This window comes from Henckelia pumila, chromosome 4, assembly GCF_033568475.1.
Source record: "Henckelia pumila isolate YLH828 chromosome 4, ASM3356847v2, whole genome shotgun sequence".
In the NCBI taxonomy this organism is placed as follows: Eukaryota; Viridiplantae; Streptophyta; class Magnoliopsida; order Lamiales; family Gesneriaceae; genus Henckelia; species Henckelia pumila.
The window spans coordinates 13,406,264-13,423,284 of record NC_133123.1 but is presented as its reverse complement, the minus strand read 5'-3'; the positions used below and the strand labels follow the sequence as shown (position 1 = coordinate 13,423,284).

At 37.5% G+C, this 17,021-nt stretch overlaps 1 protein-coding gene across 2 annotated transcripts; it reads right to left on the bottom strand.

Annotated features, from left to right (window-relative positions):
* Window positions 1-806: 806 nt before the first annotated feature.
* On the bottom strand, window positions 807-3,941 carry LOC140866169 (protein trichome birefringence-like 25). Of its 2 annotated transcripts, none has more exons than XM_073271076.1 (3): window positions 3,444-3,941; window positions 2,767-3,050; window positions 807-1,722 (listed from the first exon to the last, which is right to left on the bottom strand). In XM_073271076.1, exons 1-3 carry the CDS (start codon window positions 3,694-3,696, stop codon window positions 940-942), a joined length of 1,320 nt encoding a protein of 439 aa, XP_073127177.1. In that variant the 5' UTR covers window positions 3,697-3,941; the 3' UTR covers window positions 807-939. The 2 variants fall into 2 exon arrangements, with proteins under 2 accessions (XP_073127177.1, XP_073127178.1); XM_073271077.1 differs by having other exon boundaries at window positions 2,767-2,960.
* Window positions 3,942-17,021: the final 13,080 nt, after the last annotated feature.

Below are 17,021 nucleotides of genomic sequence, written 5' to 3'. Positions count from 1 at the left end.
CCTTCACCCATTAAATATTAAATATTATTTTTTTAAAAAAAATTACAAATCACATAAATTTTTCTAAAGTAAAATATTAAAACAATTTTATTTTTTAACATATATTTATTCTAAAACTATTTTCGTATGTGTATAATTCAAAATTTTATTTTCATAGAATTATACCTCTTTTGGTAATTTTGACCATAAAAAGATCTTATAATACCAAACATATCAACATCTTTAAGTTATTTAAAATAAGTTTACCCAGAAACTTTAACAACTTATTTTTAAAATAAGTTCTAACAGCTTATAAGCTCGTAAAACAACTTTTAAGCACTAGGAGCTTATAAGCTCTTTTTAATAAGTTTAGCGAAACACCCTCTAAGTCCAGTTGATGTGAAATTTTCATTTACAATTTAGGTAGTATTTGGGATTGAGAATACTAAAGGATTTAGCAGCGTATGCGTATATGAAATTTACGAATCCTTTATGGGGCAAAAAAGAATTAATGCCCCGTTTGGTTACAAAAGCCGGACCAGAAAAGCACTTTTTTTAAAAAAAAAATGTTTTTTCAGTTAATACGGTATTTGGATGACCAAATAAGTGCTTAAAAAAACACTTTTTTAAGTCAAAAAAGAGCTTTTTCAAAAGCAAAAAATTATAGCTTAAAAAAAAATTATTTTAAAAAATCTCTACAAAATCCAAACGGGATCTAAATAGTGTTTTGTAGAGCTTATAGAAAGCACTTCTCAGTTTTTTCTTAACAAAATTTTCAGCGATTCTTAGAAGTTATCCCAAACACTAATATGTCTTGTAATATTTGTTATCATGTTAATGTATCGACCAAATATAGAGATATGTCATGATTTCAAAGTAATATATGCTCCACGTGCGATACACGTGTTTTTTACTAGTAATATAAAACAAGGCTTACAAAACCTGAAGTTGAAACCAACATCAATTTGTGCCTCTACGAACCATTTCCATCATCAACCCATTCCAAGAATCGATAGGCCCTGGCAAACACCAGTGTAAACAGTCATTCTGAATCTTTGCATTTTTATCCTTTCCTTCATATGGATTGACCTGCCTATAAGCTCCCGGATGCCCGTCTGGCCTCAGAAGCGAAAGAACCGTGGTGTCGAATAGTTTCATAATCAGCCCGTTTTCCAACCCTACGGCTTCCCCGCGCTCGAACTCTTCAAGCTCGATGCTCCTCATTATCCCATCCGTGTCATTGATTTCGACCTCGCCTTCTTGAAATGGCCTTGTCCTGTTACAGTAGCCACCGGTGTTCCATTGCCCGTTCTCAAAGTGATCCGGGGTGGTTGTTCTGATGAAAATATACGGCTTGTGCTTCGAACTGGTGATGAACTTCAAAGTCGAGTTTAATGCCTTACGATAAGCATATATGAATCCCAGTTGCGTGATGTTGTTATTGTGACAGTTATGGCACCCTACCACGGTGTTGTTCTCGTAGTAAATCGCAGATTTTAGAAACCATTTCCCTCCTGCTATCATGATGTAATTGAAATCATCGTACTGCTGTGTCCAAACACTGTCTAGTTCGTCGAGATGGAGCTGGATCATATTTGATGAAACTCCATTTTCGTCTTCGAATATGGAGGCTTTGGCAAGGAACGGAGACCAAATTACCGAGACAGTGAAGTTATGAGAAGGAAAAGACCATTTTCGGTTTCGGTATGGCTCATCATGGTAGACTTCAACAGCAAGCTCGGCCTGCAAGATCATAATGGTTATAATTAATTGCACCAGGTTGCATTACAGTCCCTACGGAATTCGGGGACGAAAATAAATGAATGAAGGTGGTTACAGAAACATGCAACTACAGATTCTTGTTGGAGTTCAAAGCAAGGCACTGAAGTTGTTCAAGATTTTGAGAATCAAGATCAAAATTAAGTTATATGTATTCTCCTCGTTCTCTGGCCGCCTGAAAAGAAGGGAAATGACAAGTTCAAACCAGAACATTCATTATAAGCAATTCTGGTCAATTGGTAACAATTATGTTATTCGTTCATGATCTAATGTTCCTGAAAAAACAGAGTGAGAGTGAATCTTGCTTACGAAATCATGAGAGATTGTGCCCTTTACATCTGCGGATCAACCAAAGGCTAAAAATTAATGCTGAGAATTCATGATGATTTGCTATGAAACTTAACATCAACAGAGGCTAAGAAACCACTCGACTTATACAAGTATCAAATCTAGTTGCTGTAAATTGGGGTGCTGATGCGAATGGAAGGGACTGTTGAAAATTGAACTGTGAAAGGACTATAACCCAAACAATGTTCTTGGCATATCAAAGAAGGGAATCTTGATTATAAACAAAATCGAAGTCATGAGTTATTGCTTATTTCCTTTGATTATCAAGTAATTAACACGGCCACCATGGACATACAGGACATCGGAACACATCATTTCTCAACTGAAGATCGATCTCATAATTACTATTATCTAATACTCCAACAAAGCCCAGACTAATATAGGTCAACACATTTACACAAAGCAATTAGATGTGCATGAAAATTTTGAGTTGCATAAAAGATTTTGACGCGTAGATTACAATTATAGGACCAAAGGCATGTCAGTGCACCTATATTTGATGGTTATTATGCAAGTCAAACCTTCTAAATTGTAACACAAACCCAAGCAGAGGCAATTTTAGCTACTCAACAATACAATGGAGGGTAAAAAGCGCAAACATTTGATCAATGGAGATTTCCCAAAGATACTACTTATCAAATTCAACATTAGCCAGCATACCTGCGAGAGAAGGCATAGCAACGACTGCACGTGATTACGCATAATCGAATCACCAATAAAAGCCAGTGACTTATGTTTCATTATCTTCAGAAATTTCTTCGGATCAAATCTAGGTAAACCACAATCCCTTGGTTTCCACTGCCAGTAAATGTAATCGGAATCTGGCCTTCCATTCCTCATACAATTTTGTGGACCTTCAATGGTGTAGCAGGTTGTGTTAGTGTACATTGGACCATTAGGATCAGGAACCCAATTCCCTGTGAATAAGTTGCATTTCTCTGTAACTAGAAAAGCGGAAAAATAAAATAAAAAAATATCAGTCTAAATTGAATCAGTGGCATATAACTGAAGAGTGAACAAACATTTGAAATTCTTCTTTTACAAATTTCATGCGTAATTTTGCTACAGAAAACATACAAATCCGACCCCATGAAAAGACTCTCTGTTCTTGACCGAGCAGAGCAAAAATGCATTAAAATATTCAAGTTTCTTGTTTTACTGATTGCATGTCACTTTTGAAATCACAACCTAGAAAATGCTTAATTAATTTAAAGATTCAATTTTTACTGCTGAACCCAAACACAAGCACACACACAAAAACCAAGAAAGTAATTTTTTTAAAAAAAACCCAACAAAATTCATGCATGGATTCGGGAAACGAATGAAATTTCACCCACCATTTCGAGAAGTAAAACCATCAAGATCCGCCGAAACATCGTCGACATTTTCCGGAGGCTCCGCCACTTGAGGTGGCAACTTCTTGTCCAAATTCAACACGGTCTCGTCTCCATGAATCGCAACCGGTGAAGACAGCGGAAAACTCGAAGAAAAGAGGCGATAAGCAAGGCTAAGAAGCAGAAAACAGACCGCAAATTTCACCAACACTGATGAAAATGAGCTCCTATACATATGATTATTCGTTGGTTTCATCGTTTTTCCCCCGTCACTGAGACCTCAAAACATGAACAAATATCACAAAATTCCAGACCCCGCGACAGAAAAAACAGAGAGGAAAAAGTTTACGATGAACCCAAGAAAATTAAAGTTGGAGTATTTCTGGGATTAAACCGGAAAAATTTTCAAGGGTGGAGAAACGTACAAAATGAATCGGGTAGTTGTTGGTTAAAGAAATTGGCGTGGGATGTTTATGAATTCTTTGTAGGTTTCACCTGCGTCTTTACTCTTTTTGTGTATTGCAATTAATGAATGTCAGCAACCCATAAACTGGAAGCTGTTCATATACGGCGAAATATACCTCATTTTTATTACAAATTATTTTACAATGTTTTTATTCTTATTAAACTTTCCAAAATATAATATAATTTAATCAGTTTAATTTACAATAAAATCTTAGTTTCATAATACTTTTATACTTTTTTATCAAAAAAAAACTAAAAGCATTAAGTCAATCTTTGATGTTATGGATAAACAATTCATGTTTTACCACCACTTTTATATTATTTGATTTAATATCTTTTAATTTATTATTATTATCATATTATACATCTATGCTCGATTTATATTTAGAAACTTTATGATAAGGATAAGTACAATAGTAGTTGAAAATCATGATTGCTAAATTATAATCTGGGATCAAAATTTGGAATGAGAGAAACTGAGAATTACCCCATATGACATACAAACAGTACAGTTATCGGGCAAAAAAAAAAAAAAGGAACGATGACATAATAATCCATTCAAATAGTAGCATATTAAATAATTGGGATATTTGTTTCTTTATTTATGGAGTAAAATATATATGTAGTCCATGTATTGTTTTATTTTATTTTTTTAAAAAAAAGAAAGAAAATTAAATAAGATTTTATTCTAGGTTTATTTTGTAACGATCAATCAAAAAATGGAGAAAGAGTAAAAAATGCTTTAATGAATTGACAAAAACTCTTATGAGACGGTCTCAAAGATCATTTTTTTAGACGGATTTTTTGTATGGGTTATTTATTAAAAAATATTACATTTTATGTCAAAAATATTACTTATTATTATAAATATGGGTAGGATTGATTCGTCTCACAAATGAGATCGTAGGAATGTTACTCGAATTAGTTTGATTGATTTTCCACTTTATACTTTGATTGCTGTTTAAGTTTGTCTCACATATTTATTCTCTTCAGTCTTCTTCAAGTTTCCTTCTTTTGCATTTGTTGTCTATTATTATTATTATTATTATTATTATTATTATTATTATATATTATTAGTATTTGAATGATCAATATGAGATGAGGAAAATTGTTTTATCCACGTCATAAATTACAAATGGCATCTTCTTAAAATAATTAGTCTACGAGAAAAGTAAAATTACATGCTACCTTCACAAAAATATATCAAAGATATATATAAAGTGCATATTTAACTTGAGATCCATTGAAAAAAATGGTAAAACTCATGTATATCGATTCTCTTTCAATACTTTACTCCCACATCATTTAACACGTGTCTTAATATTTTTGTTTTATTTCGTTTTCTTCTTCTTCTTTTTCTTTCTTTTTTCTTATTTTCTCTTTCTTCTTATTCTTAGTTTTAAGTAAATACACTATAGAATTTTTTTTTTGAAGAAAAAAGAATATATCCTAATCTTGACATAATAAAGCTCCTTTAGGAGAAAATTTGAATGTATCCTCCTTTCAACTTTGAAGTTTGGTTGGGCTTATATTATATTATAGCTTATTGAAAGCCAGTCACTGTCAGGGATACCATGGAAAATTGATCACTGATTGTTCAGATCAGAAATGGACAGCTTCAGGTGAGATTGGATGTGGACGAGGGGTACCTGCGATAGATGGCAAAACAAAATTTTTTTTTTTTGACAGAAAAAACAAATGTTTTTCGGTTGTTCAATATTGTAATTCATGACGGTTGAATCATCTTCACCGAAGGTTTTTATTCTTTAATATTATGGGTCCGCTTGGTATTAAAAGTCAAACCAAAATTTTTTTATTTTTAAAATATGATTTTCTAATTTATAATGTGTTTGAGTGTACATTTTGGCGCTTAAAAAACATTTTTTTAAAGCTAAATTTAGAGCTTTTTAAAAAGCTCTAGATTGGAGCCTAAAAAAATATTTTTTTTTAAAAAAAAATCATTATCAATACCAAACGGGGTGATCCAAAATAAAATGAGGTCCGAGACGAAGATTAAAATAATATTTTTTTATATTAATTTAAAAATCAAATATAATCTAGCTATACGAAATTATTCTTCACATTTTGCAAATATAATTATGAAGTTATTCAAAAAAATCACATTGAACCATCAAAACTCACAATTTAAGTGCTAATTTAATTTAGAAGCATTTAATTTAGTCATTCAAATATAAATTAAATAAAGTACCAATTTTCAAAATTAGGTTTCGAAATTCGTACCTTCAATCCGTAAATTTTCAACAACAACATGAAATTAACTTTAAATATTAAAATCTAACATTAAATCAAAATTAAATTGAACGAGTCATAATTTAAATTTTAAAGCACAAAGGAGCGGAGAAAAAATTGATCAAACATCAAGCTATAAAACTCAAGGTTAAGAACGTCGATTATCAAATTAAAGATAGGCGATGGAAATTGATGGTCGACGACAAGCACCACCAAACTGAGAGATGATTAACGACACGAAGATTGAACGTATCAGTTTAGGTGATAGTTTTATTGTTGACGATGCATAAATTTTTTTCGATTTTTTAATAATTATTATAATATAATAATAATTAAATGAATTACATTAATACATAATATTTATAATATATATGTATAATACATTTTTTAAATAAATTTGGAGCCCCACCATGTGGGGCAGGGCCGTCTCTGTTTGTAACACCCGGTACTTTTAATACGTAAATTCGCATGCATAATTGGGGATTTTATTTATTTAGAATTTTAGATTATGGGTTAAATAACTATGTGAAATTATTTATGCATGATTTAAGTTATTTTAAGTATTTAACCCATAATTAGTGATTTTTCATGAATTATTGATATTTGAATTATTTTATCGCGTTGACGGGACCGTGGACGGACGAGATGACAACTTTCTATCCAAATTATTTTATGAGTCTTTTTAGAGCCCAAAAATATTATTTTGAGTTTTATTTCCTCAATATTTTTAGTATTTATTTTTATATAATTTTAGGAGTCCGTTTTTATTCAAAATAAGCCAAAATAGTGACTTTTAATTATTTTTAAAATTCCCTTAATTATGTATTTCGGGATTTTTAAATTTATTATCAGATTTTAATTGTTAGTTAGAGTTTTTAAGTTATATATTTTAAATTTAAAAAAAAAACCCTTATTAATATATTTTAATTATCCTAAAACCTATTTTAATTAAAAACTTAAACCTAAACCTATCCTACCCAAACCCTTCAACCGATCACTCAGCCGCCTCCATCAGTTTCTCACCCCCATCTCCATTGTGTTCTTTGAGTTCTTCAGCCTCCATAGCTCGATTTTGAAGCTTCCAAGTCGGTTGTCATCGCCCCGTCGTCTCGGAATCGTTCTACGCACTCCTTTCTCTTCAAACTACGGTGCAAGGCATGATTCTTTCCCTATTTTCGTGCCTATCAGATATTATAGTGTGTGTATTGTGTATGCATCAAAAACTTTCAAGAATTTTCAGAAAAAAATTTCGGCTTTCATGAAGTTTATGACTTGTAGTGTGATTTTGATTGTCATGCTCATGTTTCTTAGCCATGGTTGCGTCTAGGCTGCTGGTCAAGGTCCCTAGAAGGTATAAGGTGAGTCTAGGCTCGATTGGCTCGGATGGTTCAAGCCAAAAGTGCCTAGAATTGGAGCTGGTTCGATCGGGCTCCCTTGGTGCGCAGATTAGGGTTTTGAGAAGGGGGGCTCGGTGATGAGGTCTAGGCTGCATGGGGCTGGGGCCATGGGATGGTTCGAACCGCCAGACGTGGGCTACGTCTGGGCGGCGGGGCTCCGGCCAGGGGCGGCCGGAGCAGGGCGGCAGCAGCCCTAGAAGGGCTGCTGCTCACGGCCGCGGGCTGCAGGGAAGAGGGGGTTCGGGTTTAGGGTTTCAGGGTGGTTTCGGGTCGGGTCTTGGGTCCGAGTCGGGTCTGGTAGTAAGTGGGTTAAGTTAGTTGGGTCCGGGTCCGGGTTAAGTTAGTTGGGCTCGGGTATTTTATTTTTAAGTTAATTAATGAATTTAAGAGTTTAATTGGGCTAATTAGATTAATTTAATTAATGGGCTTCACTTAAGTTATTATTTGGGCTTAATTAATTTAATTAAGTTAGTCCACTAATTTTTATGGGCTTTAGGGCCCATGAAAATTAGCGGGCCAGTCTTTGGGCTTTTGGGCCCATTGGGTCAGATTAAGTTGTTATTGGGCCTTGAATATTTTAATGGGATTTAATTATTTAATTGGGCTTAGAATAATTTTATTGGGCTTAAGTATGTTATTGGGCCAGTCTCAGTGTTAATGGGCCAGATTTAAGTAAATGGGCTTGAGTGTTAAGGCCAGCAGTCCAGTACAACCCATGAGAAATTGCATGTGTCCTGAATATATATTTAATTATTTTTATGCATGGAAGTTATTTTTATATTTATATGATAGTATGAAATTAAATTAAATATATATGAAGGACACACATTTTATTTAAGTACATGCATTCATGAAATAATTTTATGCATGATTTAATGTTTAAGGTTGAGCAAAAGAAAATATTTTATGTTGGAAGTTGAAGTAGTGTGACAATTTGAGGGGGATTCGTCCCCATATGTGAACTATTGAAGGGCAGTTTACTGCCAATTTAAGAGGTAATTCGTCACCGCCACGTACGTTGGTTTCGACGCTGATCAGTATTTGATGTATGATTTAAGGTTACACTATGGATACAACCATGCGATGTTAGAAAATAATTTGCTCAACAATGTTTATGTATTATGTATGATTATGATATTTAAGTTAATTTAAGTTATGTTATGTCATGATGTTATTTTAAGCATGCTCATTCATGTATATGTTATGTATTAGTATTAAAGTGATTTAAATTATTTTAAATCCTTGTTATGTTAGCATGTTGGGCTTCTAGGCTCACTACACTGGTATGGTGCAGGTGAGTACGTAGAGGATGTAGTACCCACCGGAGGCGAGGACGTATGAGCAAACTGGCAGTGATCCCCGTGACCGTGATAGATGTTTGAGTCACATTGCATGTTTTGAATACTTCAGCATGTTATACATTTTAATTATTTTCAGTGGTTGTGGTTTGGAATATTTCATTTAAATATTTTCAGTGCATGCAAACTTTAATCATTTTATTTATGCAGTATTTTAATTCAATATTTGACTCAGATATTTATTTTATTAAAGAATGCATTTTTATTTGAGTTATTTATTTATTTATTTATTGTTAAATATTTTTATTATGTGCATATATGTACATATTTTATTTAGTAAGTATAAAAAAAAAATTTTCCGCATATTTATTTATTAATTATAGAGTTAGGGTCGTTTCAGTTGGTATCAAAGCACGGTCCTTGGAGGGGTCATTACTGCTATGCGAGCTCAGAAATCCACGCTACCGGTCTGTAAGTTTTAAGTGTTTATAGAATGATTTATTTTTTTTAAGGATTTAAGTTAGCATTACTTTTAAACCACTTAGTTATGCATGACGATTTACGTAAAGAAATATGTGGTGGTGCAGAATGCCTCCCAGACCGATGAACAGACGTGGGGGATCTCCACCTCCACCTCCACTTCCACCTCCACCTCCGCAGAACCCACTTGCAGCATTGGAGCAGGCCAATGCTACCTTGATGGCAGGAGTTACTGCTCTGTTAGAGCAGCAGGCTTCACGTCCCAGAATGTCCCATGAGGAGGACGTAGCTGAGCGGTTCCAGAAGAAGGGGCCGAAGGAGTTCCTTGGTACCACCGATCCATTGGTGGCTGAGAGGTGGATTCGTTCTTTGGAGTCCATCTTTGCTTATATGGGGATCACAGATGCGGACAAGGTGAACTGTGCGACGTATATGTTGAGGGGAGACGCAGCTCTTTGGTGGGAGGGTGCTGCCAGGGGAGTACACCTCCCTACACTGTCTTGGGCGGAGTTCAGGCGTGTCTTCTACGCCAAGTATTTCACGAAGGATGTGAGGAGTCGCATGATCCGGGAGTTTATGAGTCTCCGGCAGGGGGACAGGTCAGTGGTGGAGTACGTGAGCCAGTTCGAGAGGGGCTGTCATTTTGTGCCTCTGATTGCAGACAGTCCACCGGAGAAGATGAGGCAGTTTGTGGAGGGACTGAGAGAGGATATTAAGCACGACGTACGTCTGATGGATGTCGCTACATATGAGGCGGCAGTTAGTAGAGCACTGAGGTCAGAGGAGGGTAGGAGAGAGATGCAGCGAGAGCAGCAGGGGAAGAGACAGTTTCAGTCGGGGTATCAGCGACCATCTTCGCAGCCTACTATGAAGAAGCAGTTTACTGGGCCGACTAAGGGCCCGAATCCGCAGCAGAGGCCATAGCAGCAGAGGGGCGGGGCCCCTAATGCTATAGGTTTTCCTACTTGCCCGAAGTGTCAGAAGATGCATTCGGGACCTTGTCTGTTGGGAGAAGGAGTTTGTTACCACTGCAGAGAGCCAGGGCATCAGATAGCTAACTGCCCAAGGAAGAAGAACACTGCTGGTAGAGTGTTCGTCATGAAGGCAGAGGAGGCAGACCCAGACACCTCCTTGATCACCGGGAGAATTCTAGTTGGAGGCAACTCCACGTTTGCGTTGCTAGATTCAGGGGCTACGCATTCGTTTATCTCCCTGGAGTTTATCAGGCGGATAGGCATCACACCTGAGATTATTGACAGTGGGTATGATGTTACTATGCCGTCAGGGCAGATTATTTCTACCTCGAAGGTTATTCGAGAACTGGAGTTGGAGCTTCAGGGACACTCCATTCGAGCAGATGTGGTGGCTTTGCCATTGAGTGGTTTTGATTTGATTTTGGGTATGGACTGGTTGACAGTCAATGGAGCTTCGATTGATTTTCGTCGGAGGTCAGTGTCAGTGAAACCGTCAGGAGGCGACCCGTTTACTTTCCATGCATCTCAGAGCAGTGATTTTCCTCGGGTGATATCTCTTATTCAGGCGAGGAAGTTGTTGAGACGGGGTTGCCAGGGGTTTCTAGCGAGTATTGTCACGACCTCAGAACCATCTAGCAGATCATTATCAGAGATAGAGGTGGTTCGTGACTTTCCGGATGTCTTTCCGGAGGATGTTGCAGGAATTTCACCAGTGAGAGATGTGGAGTTTAGCATCGACTTGGTGCCAGACACCGTGCCTATCTCTAAGGCACCGTACAGACTTGCTCCTACCGAGATGAAAGAGTTGAAGGAGCAGATTCAGGAGCTATTAGAAAAAGGCTTTGTTCGTCCTAGCTTTTCTCCATGGGGAGCTCCGGTGTTATTTGTGAAGAAGAAGGATGGCAGTATGAGATTGTGCATCGATTACCGAGAGCTCAACAGGGTCACAGTGAAGAACAAGTATCCACTGCCGAGGATAGAGGATTTATTTGATCAGTTGCAGGGAGCTTCAGTGTTCTCCAAGATCGACCTGCGATCTGGTTATCATCAGCTGCGTGTTAGAGATGCAGATGTGTCCAAGACTGCTTTCCGGACACGGTATGGGCATTACGAGTTCCTAGTGATGCCATTTGGGATGACCAATGCTCCAGCGGTTTTCATGATCTCATGAACCGAGTTTTTCAGCCGTATCTAGATCAGTTCATCATAGTCTTCATTGATGATATCTTGATCTACTCTAGGAGCATTGAGGAGCATAGACAGCATCTACAGACAGCCTTGCAGACCTTGAGGGAGCATCGGTTATATGCCAAGTTCAGCAAGTGCGAGTTTTGGCTTGAGCAGGTGGCATTTCTTGGCCACATTATTTCGAGAGATGGGATTGCAGTTGATCAGTCGAAGGTTGAGGCAGTGCAGAATTGGGGTATTCCGAAGAATGCTTCGGAGATTCGCAGTTTCTTGGGTTTGGCAGGATATTATAGGAAGTTCATCAAGGGTTTTTCCTCTATTGCAGTACCCTTGACTTCCTTAACCAAGAATAATGCGAAGTTTATCTGGAGTTCAGACTGTCAGAGGAGCTTCAATCAGCTGAAGGAAGAACTCACTACTGCACCGGTGTTAGCAGTGACAGTACCTCACGAGGAGTTAGTGGTGTACACCGACGCGTATAAGCTGGGTTTAGGCGCAGTACTTATGCAGTGTGGCAAGGTTATTGCGTATGCGTCGAGACAGCTGAAGGTTCATGAGCAGAATTACCCGACGCATGACTTGGAGTTAGCAGCAGTGGTTTTCGCTTTGAAAATCTGGAGGCACTATCTGTATGGCGAGAAGTGCAAGATTTTCACTGATCACAAGAGCCTCAAGTACTTCTTCACCCAGAAGGAGTTGAACATGAGGCAACGGAGATGGTTGGAGTTGGTGAAGGATTATGACTGTGACATTAGCTACCATCCGGGTAAAGCTAATGTAGTAGCAGATGCTTTGAGTTGGAAGTCGTCAGTGGTATCATGTTTGACCGTACAGTTACCACTACAGAGCGAGATTCAGAGATTTGACTTGGAGTGTTATCCGAGTGGTCATGCACCGAGCTTGTCAGTGTTGACAGTGCAGCCAGTTCTGCGAGATCGAATCAGGGATGGACAGTCTACTGATGAGGAGTTGCAGCGATGGAGACAGAGAGATGAGGCTAGGGGTAACCTCTTGTATACAGTGGTGGATGGTATTGTTCAGTACCGTGGTAGGATGTGGGTACCGAACGTCGATTAGTTGAGAGCTGAGATTTTAGCAGAGGCTCACACATCTCCGTACTCCATTCACCCCGGAAGTACGAAGATGTACAGAGATTTGCAGCTATTGTATTGGTGGCCCGGAATGAAGAGAGACATCGGGAGAGTGGTGTCAGAGTGCTTGACTTGTCAGCAAGTCAAGGCAGAGCATCAGCGTCCAGCAGGACTTCTTAGACCTCTTCCTATTCCGAAATGGAAATGGGAAAATATTACGATGGACTTTGTGGTTGGCTTACCGAGGAGTGCCAGAGGTTGCACAGCGATTTGGGTGATTGTGGATAGACTCACCAAGTCAGCTCATTTCTTGCCGGTGAGGACTACTTACTCATTGACACAGTATGCAGAGCTTTACATTAAGGAGATTGTTAGGTTGCATGGCATACCAGTGTCAATTGTGTCAGACAGAGATCCGAGATTCACATCCGCGTTTTGGAAGAGTCTGCACACAGCTATAGGGACTAGACTTTTGTTCAGCACAGCATTCCATCCCCAGACAGATGGTCAGTCTGAGAGGGTGATTCAGGTTCTCGAGGATCTTCTGAGAGCTTGTGTCATCGATTTTCAGGGCTCGTGGGAGACTAGACTGCCATTAGTGGAGTTTACCTATAACAACAGTTTTCAGTCGTCTATAGGTATGGCTCCTTATGCAGCATTGTATGGGAGGAGATGCAGATCTCCTGTGCATTGGGATGAGGTTGGTGAGAGGATTTTACTTGGTCCTGAGATTGTGCAGCAGACAGCTGACATTGTGACTCAGATTCGAGATCGGATGAGGACTGCTCAGAGTCGTCAGAAGAGTTATGCAGATACCAGACGACGAGATTTGGAGTTCGCTGTAGGTAATCACGTATTCCTGAAGGTGTCACCTATGAAGGGAGTAGTGCGATTTGGCCGGAGAGGCAAGCTTAATCCGAGGTATATAGGGCCATTCGAGATCTTAGAAAGAGTTGGCACGTTGGCTTACCGTTTAGCTCTACCACCAGGGCTAGCGGCAGTGCACAACGTTTTCCATGTATCCATGTTTCGGAGGTATGTCTCCAACCCGTCGCATGTGTTGGATTTTGAGCCTCTTCAGTTGACACCGGAGTTAGCATTTGAGGAGAGGCCTATACGGATCTTGGCTAGGGAAGAGCGGAGGCTTAGGACGCGTGTCATACCGATGGTCAGAGTCCAGTGGCTGAATCACTCGGAGGAGGAAGCTACTTGGGAGACCGAGGCAGATATGAGGACTCGCTACCCGGAGTTGTTCGGGTAAGTACTTTAATTTCGAGGACGAAATTCAATTTAAGGGGGGAAGAATTGTAACACCCGGTACTTTTAATACGTAAATTCGCATGCATAATTAGGGATTTTATTTATTTAGAATTTTAGATTATGGGTTAAATAAATATGTGAAATTATTTATGCATGATTTAAGTTGTTTTAAGTATTTAACCCATAATTAGTGATTTTTCATGAATTATTGATATTTGAATTATTTTATCGCGTTGACGGGACCGTGGACGGATGAGATGACAACTTTTTATCCAAATTATTTTATGAGTCTTTTTAGAGCCCAAAAATATTATTTTGAGTTTTATTTCCTCAATATTTTTAGTATTTAATTTTATATAATTTTAGGAGCCCGTTTTTATTCAAAATAAGCCAAAATAGTGACTTTTAATTATTTTTAAAATTCCCTTAATTATGTATTTCGGGATTTTTAAATTTATTATCAGATTTTAATTGTTAGTTAGAGTTTTTAAGTTATATATTTTAAATTTAAAAAAAAACCCTTATTAATATATTTTAATTATCCTAAAACCTATTTTAATTAAAAACTTAAACCTAAACCTATCCTACCCAAACCCTTCAACTGATCACTCAGCCGCCTCCATCAGTTTCTCACCCCCATCTCCATCGTGTTCTTCGAGTTCTTCAGCCTCCATAGCTCGATTTTGAAGCTTCCAAGTCGGTTGTCATCGCCCCGTCGTCCCGGAATCGTTCTACGCACTCCTTTCTCTTCAAACTACGGTGCAAGGCATGATTCTTTCCCTATTTTCGTGCCTATCAGATATTATAGTGTGTGTATTGTGTATGCATCAAAAACTTTCAAGAATTTTCAGAAAAAAATTTCGGCTTTCATGAAGTTTATGACTTGTAGTGTGATTTTAATTGTCATGCTCATGTTTCTTAGCCATGGTTGCGTCTAGGCTGCTGGTCAAGGTCCCTAGAAGGTATAAGGTGAGTCTAGGCTCGATTGGCTCGGATGGTTCAAGCCAAAAGTGCCTAGAATTGGAGCTAGTTCGATCGGGCTCCCTTGGTGCGCAGATTAGGGTTTTGAGAAGGGGGGGCTCGGTGATGAGGTCTAGGCTGCATGGGGCTGGGGCCATGGGATGGTTCGAACCGCCCAGACATGGGCTACGTCTGGGCGGCGGGGCTCCGGCCAGGGGCGGCCGGAGCAGGGCGGCAGCAGCCCTAGAAGGGCTGCTGCTCACGGCCGCGGGCTGCAGGGAAGAGTGGGGGTTCGGGTTTAGGGTTTCAGGGTGGTTTCGGGTCGAGTCTTGGGTCCGAGTCGGGTCTGGTAGTAAGTGGGTTAAGTTAGTTGGGTCCAGGTCCGGGTTAAGTTAGTTGGGCTCGGGAATTTTATTTTTAAGTTAATTAATGAATTTAAGAGTTTAATTGGGCTAATTAGATTAATTTAATTAATGGGCTTCACTTAAGTTATTATTTGGGCTTAATTAATTTAATTAAGTTAGTCCACTAGTTTTTATGGGCTTTAGGGCCCATGAAAATTAGCGGGCCAGTCTTTGGGCTTTTGGGCCCATTGGGCCAGATTAAGTTGTTATTGGGCCTTGAATGTTTTAATGGACTTTAATTATTTAATTGGGCTTAGAATAATTTTATTCGGCTTAAGTATGTTATTGGGCCAGTCTCAGTGTTAATGAGCCAGATTTAAGTAAATGGGCTTGAGTGTTAGGGCCAGCAGTCCAGTACAACCCATGAGAAATTGCATGTGTCCTGAATATATATTTAATTATTTTTATGCATGGAAGTTATTTTTATATTTATATGATAGTATGAAATTAAATTAAATATATATGAAGGACACACATTTTATTTAAGTACATGCATTCATGAAATAATTTTATGCATGATTTAATGTTCAAGGTTGAGCAAAAGAAAATATTTTATGTTAGAAGTTGAAGTAGTGTGACAATTTGAGGGGGATTCGTCCCCATATGTGAACTATTGAAGGGCAGTTTACTGTCAATTTAAGAGGTGATTCGTCACCGCCACGTACGTTGGTTTCCACACTGATCAGTATTTGATGTATGATTTAAGGTTACACTATGGATACAACCATGCGATGTTAGAAAATAATTTGCTCAACAATGTTTATGTATTATGTATGATTATGATATTTAAGTTAATTTAAGTTATGTTATGTCATGATGTTATTTTAAGCATGTTCATTCATGTATATGTTATGTATTAGTATTAAAGTGATTTAAATTATTTTAAATCCTTGTTATGTTAGCATGTTGGGCTTCTAGGCTCACTACACTGGTATGGTGCAGGTGAGTACGTAGAGGATGTAGTACCCACCGGAGGCAAGGACGTATGAGCAGACTGACAGTGATTCCCGTGACCGTGATAGATGTCTGAGTCACATTGCATGTTTTGAATACTTCAGCATGTTATACATTTTAATTATTTTCAGTGGTTGTGGTTTGGAATATTTCATTTAAATATTTTCAGTGCATGCAAACTTTAATCATTTTATTTATGCAGTATTTTAATTCAATATTTGACTCAGATATTTATTTTATTAAAGAATGCATTTTTATTTGAGTTATTTATTTATTTATTTATTGTTAAATCTTTTTATTCTGTGCATATATGTATGGGCATATATGTACATATTTTATTTAGTAAGTATAAAAAAAAAATTTCCGCATATTTATTTATTAATTATAGAGTTAGGGTCGTTTCACTGTTAGTACACCGAAGCAAATGTATTGTATGTGCACAAAATATATTTTTATTATATTTTATATATTCTAATTTATTTTAGAATAGGGCCATGAAACTTGAAAGTCCAGTTAATGAGACGCAAACAAAAGAGCCCATATTTGTAAAACTTTAATTTGGGCATTTAGGGCCATTAAGATTTCTAATTACTATTGGCCTCTTTCCAACCTTGATCCCATCATCCCAAGTTAAATTAATACGAAAATATTGGAATTATGTCTAAAAAAATAAAAATAATAAATTATGCTTGTAGCCTGTAGCGTGTAGCCTGTAGGCTGTTCAAACTTTTTTTAAAGCCGAAAAACTCGTGAATCAAATCAAGGAAATCCAATATAAAATCAAAAAAATAATATTTTTGATTCTAAAATAAATATTAAAACTGAATGTTATATGGTTTGGTGTCGGATTATTTATGTCA

What these genes read in the sequence shown, in the direction of transcription:
- LOC140866169 (XM_073271076.1), bottom strand. Translation starts at nt 3,696, where the DNA reads ATGAAACCAACGAATAATCATATGTATAGGAGCTCATTTTCATCAGTG. An exon ending in TGGTTTTACTTCTCGAAATG is followed by an intron (nt 3,051 to 3,443) that starts GTGGGTGAAATT and finishes CCGCTTTTCTAG; the next exon opens with TTACAGAGAAATGCAACTTA. An exon ending in TGCTATGCCTTCTCTCGCAG is followed by an intron (nt 1,723 to 2,766) that starts GTATGCTGGCTA and finishes ATGATCTTGCAG; the next exon opens with GCCGAGCTTGCTGTTGAAGT.